The sequence below is a fragment of the Oncorhynchus keta genome, chromosome 13 (genome assembly GCF_023373465.1).
Source record: "Oncorhynchus keta strain PuntledgeMale-10-30-2019 chromosome 13, Oket_V2, whole genome shotgun sequence".
Lineage (NCBI taxonomy): Eukaryota > Metazoa > Chordata > Actinopteri > Salmoniformes > Salmonidae > Oncorhynchus > Oncorhynchus keta.
Genome location: NC_068433.1, coordinates 20,307,229 through 20,320,499, shown reverse-complemented (window position 1 = coordinate 20,320,499; position 13,271 = coordinate 20,307,229). Strand labels below are relative to the sequence as shown.

At 47.8% G+C, this 13,271-nt stretch overlaps 1 protein-coding gene across 39 annotated transcripts in view; it reads left to right on the top strand.

Moving 5' to 3' along the window:
- LOC118391990 (thyroid receptor-interacting protein 6-like) overlaps positions 1–13,271 on the top strand; it is a 75,040-nt gene that overhangs the window by 28,913 nt on the left and 32,856 nt on the right. For 8 of the 39 annotated variants that reach the window (XM_052459568.1, XM_052459563.1, XM_052459576.1 and 5 more), the window contains exons 8-10: positions 19–197; positions 807–927; positions 1,074–2,681. The exons of 29 other annotated variants lie outside the window; for them this stretch is intronic. In XM_052459568.1, the coding sequence (XP_052315528.1) occupies positions 19–197; positions 807–927; positions 1,074–1,205 (432 nt within the window). In that variant the 3' untranslated portion in view covers positions 1,206–2,681. Of the gene's footprint in view, positions 1–18; positions 198–806; positions 928–1,073; positions 2,682–6,581; positions 6,719–13,271 lie in introns of those variants that run through there. 2 more of the 39 variants (XM_052459548.1, XM_052459537.1) reach the window with 1 other exon arrangement.

The following is a 13,271-nucleotide window of genomic DNA, read 5'->3' as shown; positions in this document are numbered from 1 at the left end:
CCTCTCCCTCCCCCTCAGAGTATCCTAGAGCGCTGCTTTATGTGCTCCAAGCCCTTCCTGGACCGTATCCTACGGGCCATGGGCAATGCCTACCACCCGCGCTGCTTCAACTGCGTGGTGTGTGGCTGCTGTCTGGACGGCGTGCCCTTCACCGTGGACGCCACCTCCCAGATCCACTGCCTTGACGACTTCCACAGGTCAGAAACATGGATTGGAAACTCGTACTCAGCGCCAGATACTGACTGTACTTATTTTTTTTAACCAAATTTCATGATATCCAATTGGCAGTTTTGTCCCATCGCTGCAACTCCCGTACGGACTTGGGAGAGGGAAAAAATCACAACCCTGCCAAGCCGCCCAGCTTCTTGACACACTGCTCACGTAACCCTGAAGCAAGCCGCACCAATGTGTCGGATGAAACGCTGTAGAACTGGCGAGGGTGTCGGCGTGTATGCTGCCGGCCTGGCACATCCTTATCCCATCGCGAGATGACGCTGGGCCAATTGTGCGCCTCACAGATCTCGAACCCGGGGCTGTAGTGACATCGCAAGCAGTGCCTTACACTTCTGCACCACTCGGGAGACCACTGACTGTACTTCAGGCATACAATAAACTCATGTCTAAAACCTGAACTCAAAGCATAATTCAAAGATTAATTGATCAAATAATTTCTGAATTACCCTTTACGAGTTTATGTTTAGACATGCGTCTATTGGACAGATGATAATATCTGATTGTTAGTTTTCCACCCTCTGAGCTCTAATGTTAACGTTGACGCTGTACTTCCTGCTTCCTGTCCTACACAGGAAGTTTGCCCCTCGCTGCTCAGTGTGTGGCCAGGTCATCATCCCCGAGCCGGGCCAGGAGGAGACGTTCATTATAGTGGCCCTGGGCCGCAACTTTCACGTCAAGTGCTATGTGTGTGAGGTGAGAGGTCACTGTGTTAGTAAAACGGTCACTCAAGTTGAATGATATTTACAGTTTGGCAGGCCATGTTAAATGTTCACAGCCCCCTCAATTGAACCTAATCCAGTGTTCCTGGATTGACCCTGTGTGATATCTGTCTCCTCCAGGAGTGTGGTCTGCTCCTGTCCTCTGAGGGTGAGGAGCGAGGCTGTTACCCCCTGGACGGTCACATCCTGTGTAAGGGCTGCAGCGCCCAGCACATCCAGAACCCCTCCACCAACATCTCCACTGAACGCTAACCAACTATGGAAAATCACTTCTTACCTTTAATCGATGACCCGTCAACCCTTCCATTACTTTCACCTGCTCTGGGGTAAAAGTTTCCCTAAGGAACAGATCTGGGATCAGTTCTACCCCCTCTCTGATACATAACCTTAACCACAAGGAGGAAATGTTAACCTGACTTGAAATCAGTCTCGAAGGGCAACTTCATCCTCATAGTTGTTCGTTATTCTTCAGATGCCCAAAGCTTAGGAATTAGTAATAGGCCTACTATTGAACCTCAACCTGACAGTCTTCAATGTCAAGTAAAATTAAATGATGACTTCATAAGGTTTATAGGTACAGGGTATTGAAACGTGGATGGATGTAAGTTCAACCCATATTCCTTATCTTCTGCTTTACACTATCCTCTACCCCTACTCCCTTTCCACTCCACCTCCTTCCCCTCAGTCCCGTAGCAGTACTGTATAGAACCCCTGACCTGCAGGCAGCAGGGGCTGCTCCACTGCTTCTCACACACACGATCCTGCGTGTTGCACACACTCTCACACACACGATCCTGGGTGTTTCACACTCACACACACGATCCTGGGTGTTTCACACTCACACACACGATCCTGGGTGTTTCACACTCACCCACACGATCCTGGGTGTTTCACACTCACCCACACGATCCTGGGTGTTTCACACTCACCCACACGATCCTGGGTGTTTCACACTCACCCACACGATCCTGGGTGTTTCACACTCACCCACACGATCCTGGGTGTTTCACACTCACCCACACGATCCTGGGTGTTTCACACTCACCCACACGATCCTGGGTGTTTCACACTCACCCACACGATCCTGGGTGTTTCACACTCACCCACACGATCCTGGGTGTTTCACACTCTCACCCACACGATCCTGGGTGTTTCACACTCTCACCCACACGATCCTGGGTGTTTCACACACTCTCACCCACACGATCCTGGGTGTTTCACACTCTCTCACCCACACGATCCTGGGTGTTTCACACTCTCACCCACACGATCCTGGGTGTTTCACACACTCACCCATACGATCCTGCGTGTTTCACACACACTATCCTGCCCAACAAAGGTGGGGTAACTGACCAGTCCAGATAATGGAACACATATGGAGACCAAGTTGGTGTAGTCAGTGTGGTGCAGTGAGTAGTTTTTAGAAAGTAGACTGAAGGAAAGATTGGGAAAAGAACGGGTCATGTCGATGCTTTTCTCTCATTGGATGTTAACACAGTATGTAGGTTGTCTTATAATATCTTGCACCACATGTCAGAACATCAATATTTTATTCCACAGGACAGTGATTTGTATAATGATAATTGGTATTGCATTTTAGGGAATGTTACTTTTATACTAGTCCAAACCCCCTCTTTTAAAATGTGAATGCACTTTTTAGATATTTTTCTTTTTAACATTTGGGTTGATTTGATAATTTACAATGAAGATGAATAAGGCACAATGAAGTATGCTTGCCGTTGTCTTATTGAGAAACGGGGTTCTCCATACTGGCCACGTGGGCTGAGAATATCCTCTTGTGTTCATTACGGGTTTTTGTTTAAGCTTAGCCTTGAGTTTGATTCATGCTGTTAGTTTACATTGTCCAGAATCATGTTTTGTTTCAGCATTTGATTCTTCTCAGAGTATAGGTCAATGAGCACAATGATATGAAGGTCCCTGTGTTGAGCCCTGTGAGTTGAATTTTCCACTTTATTTATTTCAACTCCTGTTGTACTGCTATTGTCACCAAGTCTATGTTTATCTGTGATATTGAGGCTCAGGTTCATCACTGTAATTGTTTTGTGTTCCACAGCATCCTATTAAAAGGTACTGCAGCATAATTGTATTTGTCCATGCCGAGGAATAGACAGAGCAGGTGGTTTGCACAATTTGATTTGAGTTTGAAGTGTGTGAATGATTAGCTATTTTTCATCCCTGCCAATTGTAGTATGTGATCAATACAATAAACCATCCTTTTTTTCAGCAAACTACACCATGTGTATGTCTTTTGATAGACTGCTGTACCTATTCAGTATTATACAGGACAACCTGTCACAAACCTACCAGATGAGCTAAATTACTTATATGATTGCTTCGAGGCAAGTAACACTGAAGCATGCATGAGTGCACCAGCTGTTCCGGACAATTTTGATCACGTTCTCCGTAGCTGATGTAAGACCTTTAAACAAGTCAATATTCACAAGGCTGCAGGGTCAGACTGCTTACCAGGATGTGTGCTCCGAGCATGCGCTGACCAACTGGCAAGTGTCCTCACTGACATTTTCAAAAGGTCTTTGTCTGAGTGTGTAATACCAACATGTTTCAAGCAGATCACCATATACCCTGTTCCCAAAACACTAAGGTAACCTAACTGACTACTGACCGTAGCGCTCACATCTGTAGCCTTGACATGCTTTGAAAGGCTGGTCATGGCTCACATCAACACCATTATCCCAGATACCCTAGACCCACTCCTAATTTGCATACCGCACCAACAGATCCACAGATGATGCAAACCCTATTGTACTCAATACTGCCCTTTCCCACCAGAACAAAAGGAACACCTATGTGAGAATGCTGTTCATTGATTACTGCTCAGCGTTCAACACCATAGTGCCCTCATAGCTCAACACCAAGATAAGGACACTGGGACTAAATACCTCCCTCTGCAACTAGATCCTGAACTTTGACGGGCCACCCCCAGGTGGTAAGGGTAGGGATCACTCCATCCGCCACGCTGGTCCATAACACTAGGGGCCCTCAGGTGTGCGTGCTCAGTCCTATCCTGTACTCCCTGTTCACTCATGACTGCATGGCCAGGCACGTCTCCAAATCCAAGTTTGCCAATGACAGTGGTAGGCCTGATCACCGACAACAATGAGACAGCCTATAAGGAGGATGTCAGAGACCTGACCGTGTGGTGCAAGGACAACAACCTCTCCCTCAATGTGATCAAAACAAAGATGATTGTGGACTACAGGAAAAGGAGGACTGAGCACATCTTCATTCTCATCGACAGGCTTTAGTGGAACAAGGTTGAGAGCTTCAAGTTCCTTGGTATCCACATCACCAACGAACTGTCATGGTCCAAACACAGTCTTGAAGAGGACACGACAAATCCAATTCCCTCTCAAGAGACTGAACAGATTTGGTATCGGTCCTCAGATCCTCAATGTTCTACAGCTGCACCATCGATAGCATCCTGACTGGTTGAATCACTGCCTGGTATGGCAACTGCTCGGCCTCCGACTGTAAGGCACTACAGAGCAGAGGGTAGTGCGTACGGCCCAGTACATCACTGGGGCCAAGCTTCCTACCATCCAGGACCTCTATACCAGGCGGTGTCAGAGGAAGTCTCTAAAAAATTGTCAGACTCCAGCTACCCTAGTCATAGACTGTTCTCTCTGCTACTTCACGGCAAGCGGTACCAGAGCGCCAAGTCGATGTCCAAAAGGCTGCTTAACAGCTTCTATCCCCAAGCTATAAGACTCCTGAACAGCTAATCAAAGGGCTACCCAGACTCCTCTTTTATGCTGCTGCTACTCTCTGTTTATAATCTATGCATAGTCACTTTCACTCTACATGTACAAATTACCTTAACTTACCAGTGCCCCCGCACATTGACTCTGTACCGGTACTACCTGTTTACAGCCTTGCTTGTTATTTAATGCTGCTGTTGAATTATTTGTTAATATTACTTAACTTTTTTCTTAAAGCATTGTTGGTTATGGGCTTGTAAGTATGCATTTCACTTCAAGGTCTACACTTGAATTTGGCACGTGACAAATAAAAATAGTTTGATTTGAAAAGCAGGATACTTAGTAGAACATTCAAGTTCATTTGATTTGACGTTGAGCATACACCGACAATCTCGACCTTAAACAACGCAACAAATTAAGTAGCTGGCATTTACAGTACCTGTGTGACACTAAGAAATAGGCCCATCCAGCCAACCAACTTCCTACCTCATCTTTGTTTTCTGCTCTATCGCACCCCAGTATTTCTACTTGCACATCCTCATCTGCACATATATCACTCCAGTGTAAATTGCAAAATTGTAATTTATTGCCTTATCTCCTTACTTCATTTGCACTCACTGTACACAGATTTTTCTATTGTGTTTATTCCATGTGAAACTCTGGGTTTTCTTTGTCTCACTGCTTTGCTTTATCTTGGCCAGGTCGCAGTTGTAAATGAGAACTTGTTCTCAACTGGCCTACCTGGTTAAATAAAGGTGAAGATATATATATATTACAGAATATCTTTCAAGAATGAATAAAAACGCTATACACATTAGCACTGTTTATACCTGGTTCTAACATTCATCCTTTGTCCTTGTGGGACAAGCCGTAGGTCTCACATATGAGGAATTTGTGCGTGTGTTTTATTTTTTGAGTGTGTGTGTTGGCGCACTCTATGTAACAGAGTGGTAAACTACATAGCTGGATCAATGAGTTAGCCAGCTAACTTTGATAATCAACCGGAAATAACTATTTATTTTCTGGTTCATTCAAATTAAGGAACTTAAACTTAGATATGTTGTTTCGGTTATTGAGTCAATTAGACCAGGGTTTCCTAAACATGGTCATGCCCCGCCCCCAGGTGCATGTTTTGGCTTTTGCCCTAGCACTACACAGCTGATTCAAATAACCAACTCATCAAGCTTTGATTATTTGTATCAGATGTGCATTGCTAGGGCAAAAATAACAGGAACAATTATGTATGTTGGTGTGACAGTGACAAATCTTCTTGCCACAATTGGACAGTGCAGCTGTTTTTTTTTTAAAACATTTTACAAGAACCTGATTAATACCAACATGTAAGTGTTTTGTTATAGTTTTAAAGTGTAACAGTTTAATCACGACAACCTTTTTTTCAGAACCCTGACATGTCTGGTCCTACCTGTCCGCCTCCGAAGTCCCCCAGATGTCCGACTCTGGACCAGCCGTGTACAGACAGCCGCCCAAGAAGGTCTCCTCGGACACCCGGCCCAAGTATGTGGTCCATGACCAGAACAGAGGAGGAGGAATGGCCACTAGGGACATGGCTTCTGGACCCACAGGTAAGAACATGGTGGTGGGCCTTACATTACACTGGATTGTCTTGTATGAAACCTTGCTATAATGAACTTGTGATGGACTATTGTGAAAGTCAGAAGTCCGTTATTTTGTAGCTCAAGCCTTGGAGTAGAGCGTTGGTCCTGACACACTACTGAGTACATCAACACCTTTGGTGATTAGTTCTTGATATAAAATAAACATCTTGATGTAAATAAATGTTTGTTGTGATTAATGTTAAGTGTGTTCCCTGTGGTTATTAAGTCTTGTTTGCAAATGTAAAGTGCACTGTTTTGTATGTGTTCTACAGCTGGGCCCATGCAGCACCACCACCAAAAGGACCCAGGGTTTCACTGTAAATCTATTGACCACTACTACCAACCACCTCCCCAAGGGCTTGAAGAAGACCAATCCTTGAACCCTCACATGGAACGCTACCAGCTGATGGTAGGTTGTAATTGCTTCTGTATCCTGGATTTCCCACTTACTATTGGTCCATTTCACCATGGTGTTTAGTGTTGTTTCCAGGCAAAGATTTGTAGTAATGTAATTTTGTTATGAAGCCAGAAATCGCTCATCCCATATTCAAATGTATTGGGACAAACACATTTTCAGATTTCTACCTTTTCTGTCTATCCATCTCTTGCTGTTGTGACATTTTATAAAGTCACCCATCTTCATGTGACCCTGCAAAAGAAAATTCAGCACCAGGGACCTCCTGATAAGCTGTTTGGACACCATTCCATCATCGATGCAGAGATTGACCCTCTCAGGGCAGGTTGTTCATGGGTCTCCCCCCTCACCCCCAACACCAGTAGCGTCCTACACCCCCATTTCCAGAGATACCCTGTACTTCACCCAGCCAGACTACGCCGATGCCCAGGTCTCCAAACCCTACCCCCAGCCTGTCCCTTCCTCCTACACTACAGCCTCCACCACTACTCGCCCGAGGTTTAGCGTCCAGGACAAAACAGCCCAGCCTGTAACCTACTCCCAGACAGGTAGGCAAGCTGAGCAGGGTTACACCCCTCCCCCACATCACCAGCACGCTCTGCGGCCCTCGCCCCCAGAATCAGACTGTCCCTCATGGCTGGTACCCTTCCAACCCTGCTTCCCAAGCCCGGGAGCTGCACTCTGAGAGGGGTTACAAGGGGAGTGCCGCAGGGTCTGGAGGGAGAGTCACCAAGTGCCCCACGTCCAATAGAGGCACAGAGACAAAAAAAAATCAGGGTCATGCTCGGCACCAAGCTCTGCATGTCAGCCCAGTAAGGTGAGTGTCTGGAGTTCAAACGTCAACTGTTTGTGGTGCTTCTAAGATAAACTATGATCCTTTTTGAGTACTTGTATCTCCAGTCTCTTGGTTTCACTGATCTAAATGGGAAAGTAAAATTCTCTGCTGATTTTTCTGGAAAATGTGCATTTATTTGTCCAGCAGGGGACAGCAGCTTTGAGACCAGAGGAGGAGTTGGACCAGCTCACCAAGAAGTGTGTGTATGACATGAATCATCCCCCTACAGAAGAATACTTTGGTACGTTCTGCTTTCTTTCTAATAAAATTGTATGTCCTTTGTAAATAACAGTCCAGTCAACACATCTAAATTTAGTCTTGGGCGACACAGTTCATTGCCACAATGTGTCCCTCCCATTTGCATCATGTCTTCTCCCCTTTCCGTCCATACTACCAGGACGTTAGCGGCTGTATCGCCATGGAGCAGGTGTTCCACGTGGAGTGTTTCACTTGCGCCACCTGCCACGCCTGTCTCAGGTGGAAACCGTTCTATGCCCTGGACAAGCAGAGCTACTGCGAGAGCTGTTACATTGAGTGGCTGTCACTGACTGTCCTCTTTATGTATTGAGAAGGCTCTTCCTCTTTTTGTTCTACATTTCATTTTAGCAGTAGTCTCTCAATTCATCAGTTGATCTCTTTTGCTCTTTTTCACCGTCATCTCCATCGATTGGATTCTCTCTAGCGCACACTATTCTGTCTGAACCTGTGCTGCCCCTCTCCCTCCCCTCTCAGACTACCCTCGAGCGCTGCTCCAAGTGCTCCAAGCCCATCCTGGACCGTATCCTACGGGCCATGGGCAAGGCCTACCACTCGCGCTGCTTCAACTGCGTGGTCTGTGGCTGCTGCCTGGACGTTGTGCCCTTCACCCTGGACGCCACCTCTCAGATCCACTGCCTAGACGACTTCCACAGGTCAGCAACACAGATTGAACACTTCCTCGTTGCCAGATACTGACTGTATTTTTATTTTTTCATCCCCAATTTCATGATATCCGATTGGTAGTTAGTCTTGTCCCATCGCTGCAACTCCCATACAGATATTTTTTTAGACCCTATTACTGGAGCCAGCTAATTATCTACTAGCTATTTGGTAATTGTTAGCTACTGATAGCGGTCTTAAGCCTTTTTTAGCTCAAACACCTGCCGCTTCATCCTGGATAGCGCGGATAATACCTGCCAGTCTGCACAGCGCGATATCAGCCCTGAGCATATCGAACTGCTTTTTTACCCTCACTACATCACTGGATTCCTGCTGCAAGCTCTGGACCATTACACCAGATCATCGCAGGTAGCTAGCTGTTACCAATTTGTTATTGTGGCTAATGCCCTTGTCCAGAAGCTGCACGAGCTAGGCCCATCTCCCGGCTAGCAAACGAAGTACACCAACTACAATACCTCTCTTGCCAATTGGCCTGGACCCTTTATCGACACGGAGCCCCGCCGATCCATCACGGCTCGTCTGCTGAAGTAATTTGGCCGATGTGCCTCTGCATCGTGGATGTTGACCCATCTGCTATCCCCGGCCCGCTAGCTTCCTCTAAACCTTGTCTCCCGCTCGCCTAGCGTAGTAACGACTACCGAACGGCACCCTGTTTCGTCTATTGCTGCTCATTGGACCCTATGATCACTCGGCTACACAATTGATGCCTGCTGGACTGTTCATTAACACGGTACTTCATTTTGTTTACCAGCCTAGAACTCAGGCCCTGTGTGTAGCTAACTGACCGTCTTTGCCCCTTCATCGCCATTTACCCTTTGTTGTCTTACATTTACATTTAAGTCATTTAGCAGACGCTCTTATCCAGAGCGACTTACAAATTGGTGCATACACCTTATGACATCCAGTGGAACAGCCACTTGCATCTAAATCTTTTTTTTTTTGGGGGGGAGAAGGATTACTTACCCTTACTTACCCTATCCTAGGTATTCCTTGAAGAGGTGGGGTTTCAGGTGTCTCCGGAAGGTGGTGATTGACTCCGCTGTCCTGGCGTCGTGAGGGAGTTTGTTCCACCATTGGGGGGCCAGAGCAGCGAACAGTTTTGACTGGGCTGAGCGGGAACTGTACTTCCTCAGTGGTACGGAGGCGAGCAGGCCAGAGGTGGATGAACGCAGTGCCCTTGTTTGGGTGTAGGGCCTGATCAGAGCCTGGAGGTACTGAGGTGCCGTTCCCCTCACAGCTCCGTAGGCAAGCACCATGGTCTTGTAGCGGATGCGAGCTTCAACTGGAAGCCAGTGGAGAGAGCGGAGGAGCGGGGTGACGTGAGAGAACTTGGGAAGGTTGAACACCAGACGGGCTGCGGCGTTCTGGATGAGTTGTAGGGGTTTAATGGCACAGGCAGGGAGCCCAGCCAACAGCGAGTTGCAGTAATCAAGACGGGAGATGACAAGTGCCTGGATTAGGACCTGCGCCGCTTCCTGTGTGAGGCAGGGTCGTACTCTGCGGATGTTGTAGAGCATGAACCTACAGGAACGGGACACCGCCTTGATGTTAGTTGAGAACGTCAGGGTGTTGTCCAGGATCACGCCAAGGTTCTTAGCGCTCTGGGAGGAGGACACAATGGAGTTGTCAACCATGATGGCGAGATCATGGAACGGGCAGTCCTTCCCGGGAGGAAGAGGAGCTCCGTCTTGCTGAGGTTCAGCTTGAGGTGGTGATCCGTCATCCACACTGATATGTCTGCCAGACATGCAGAGATGCGATTCGCCACCTGGTCATCAGAAGGGGGAAAGGAGAAGATTAATTGTGTGTCGTCTGCATAGCAATGATAGGAGAGACCATGTGAGGTTATGACAGAGCCAAGTGACTTGGTGTATAGCGAGAATAAGAGAGGGCCTAGAACAGAGCCCTGGGGGACACCAGTGGTGAGAGCGCGTGGTGAGGAGACAGATTCTCGCCACGCCACCTGGTAGGAGCGACCTGTCAGGTAGGACGCAATCCAAGCGTGGGCCGCGCCGGAGATGCCCAACTCGGAGAGGGTGGAGAGGAGGATCTGATGGTTCACAGTATCGAAGGCAGCCGATAGGTCTAGAAGGATGAGAGCAGAGGAGAGAGAGTTAGCTTTAGCAGTGCGGAGCGCCTCCGTGATACAGAGAAGAGCAGTCTCAGTTGAATGACTAGTCTTGAAACCTGACTGATTTGGATCAAGAAGGTCATTCTGAGAGAGATAGCGGTAGAGCTGGCCAAGGACGGCACGCTCAAGAGTTTTGGAGAGAAAAGAGAGAAGGGATACTGGTCTGTAGTTGTTGACATCGGAGGGATCGAGTGTAGGTTTTTTCAGAAGGGGTGCAACTCTCGCTCTCTTGAAGACGGGAGGGACGTAGCCAGCGGTCAGGGATGAGTTGATGAGTGAGGTGAGGTAAGGGAGAAGGTCTCCGGAAATGGTCTGGAGAAGAGAGGAGGGGATAGGGTCAAGCGGGCAGGTTGTTGGGCGGCCGGCCGTCACAAGACGCGAGATTTCATCTGGAGAGAGAGGGGAGAAAGAGGTCAGAGCATAGGGTAGGGCAGTGTGAGCAGAACCAGCGGTGTCGTTTGACTTAGCAAACGAGGATCGGATGTTGTCGACCTTCTTTTCAAAATGGTTGACGAAGTCATCTGCAGAGAGGGAGGAGGGGGGGGGAGGATTCAGGAGGGAGGAGAAGGTGGCAAAGTGCTTCCTAGGGTTAGAGGCAGATGCTTGGAATTTAGAATGGTAGAAAGTGGCTTTAGCAGCAGAGACAGAGGAGGAAAATGTAGAGAGGAGGGAGTGAAAGGATGCCAGGTCCGCAGGGAGGCGAGTTTTTCTCCATTTCCGCTCGGCTGCCCGGAGCCCTGTTCTGTGAGCTCGCAAGGAGTCGTCGAGCCACGGAGCGGGAGGGGATGACCGAGCCGGCCTGGAGGATAGGGGACATAGGGAGTCAAAGGATGCAGTAAGGGAGGAGAGGAGGGTTGAGGAGGCAGAATCAGGAGATAGGTTGGAGAAAGTTTGAGCAGAGGGAAGAGATGATAGGATGGAAGAGGAGAGAGTAGCGGGGGAGAGAGAGCGAAGGTTGGGACGGCGCGATACCATCCGAGTAGGGGCAGTGTGGGAAGTGTTGGATGAGAGCGAGAGGGAAAAGGATACAAGGTAGTGGTCGGAGACTTGGAGGGGAGTTGCAATGAGGTTAGTGGAAGAACAGCATCTAGTAAAGATGAGGTCAAGCGTATTGCCTGCCTTGTGAGTAGGGGGAAGGTGAGAGGGTGAGGTCAAAAGAGGAGAGCAGTGGAAAGAAGGAGGCAGAGAGGAATGAGTCAAAGGTAGACGTGGGGAGGTTAAAGTCGCCCAGAACTGTGAGAGGTGAGCCGTCCTCAGGAAAGGAGCTTATCAAGGCATCAAGCTCATTGATGAACTCTCCGAGGGAACCTGGAGGGCGATAAATGATAAGGATGTTAAGCTTGAAAGGGCTGGTAACTGTGACAGCATGGAATTCAAAGGAGGCGATAGACAGATGGGTAAGGGGAGAAAGAGAGAAAGACCACTTGGGAGAGATGAGGATCCCGGTGCCACCACCCCGCTGACCAGAAGCTCTCGGGGTGTGCGAGAACACGTGGGCGGACGAGGAGAGAGCAGTAGGAGTAGCAGTGTTATCTGTGGTGATCCATGTTTCCGTCAGTGCCAAGAAGTCAAGGGACTGGAGGGAGGCATAGGCTGAGATGAACTCTGCCTTGTTGGCCGCAGATCGGCAGTTCCAGAGGCTACCGGAGACCTGGAACTCCACGTGGGTCGTACGGGCTGGGACCACCAGATTAGGGTGGTCGCGGCCACGCGGTGTGGAGCGTTTGTATGGTCTGTGCAGAGAGGAGAGAACAGGGATAGACAGACACATAGTTGACAGGCTACAGAAAAGGCTACGCTAATGCAAGGAGATTGGAATGACAAGTGGACTACACGTCTCGAATGTTCAGAAAGTTAAGCTTACGTAGCAAGAGTCTTATTGACTAAAATGATTAAAATGATACAGTACTGCTAAAGTAGGCTAGCTGGCAGTGGCTGCGTTGTTGACACTACACTAATCAAGTCGTTCCGTTGAGTGTAATAGTTTCTACAGTGCTGCTAATCGGGGGCTAGCTGGCTAGCTAGCAGTGTTGTTTACGTTACGTTGCGTTAAAAGAACGACAATAGCTGGCTAGCTAACCTAGGAAATCGCTCTAGACTACACAATTATCTTTGAAACAAAGACGGCTATGTAGCTAGCTACGATCAAACAAATCAAACCGTTGTACTGTAATGAAATGAAAATGTGATACTAACTGTGGAGCGAAGCGGAATGCGACCGGGTTGTTGTTGGCTAGCTGTTAGCTGTTAGCTGTTGGCTAGCTAGCAGAGTCTCCTACGTTAAGGACGACAAATAGCTGGCTAGCGAACCTCAGTGAATTAAGATAATCACTCCAAGGCTACACACACTAAACTACACAATTATCTTGGAAACAAAGACAGCTATGTAGCTAGCTAACACTAGACTAATCAAGTCGTACAGTTGAGTGAATAGCACTACAGTGATGCTAATCTGTGTGCGTTAGCTAGCGCTTGCTAGCTCCTGGGCGAATAGCAGTGAAGGCTACGTTAGGGCGACGAAATACGATAATTATGCAATTATCTCTGATACAAGGACGGCTATGTAGCTAGCTAAGAATAATTGCTAAGATTAGACAAATCAACCGTTGTACTATAATGAAATGTAATGAAAAAGTTACACA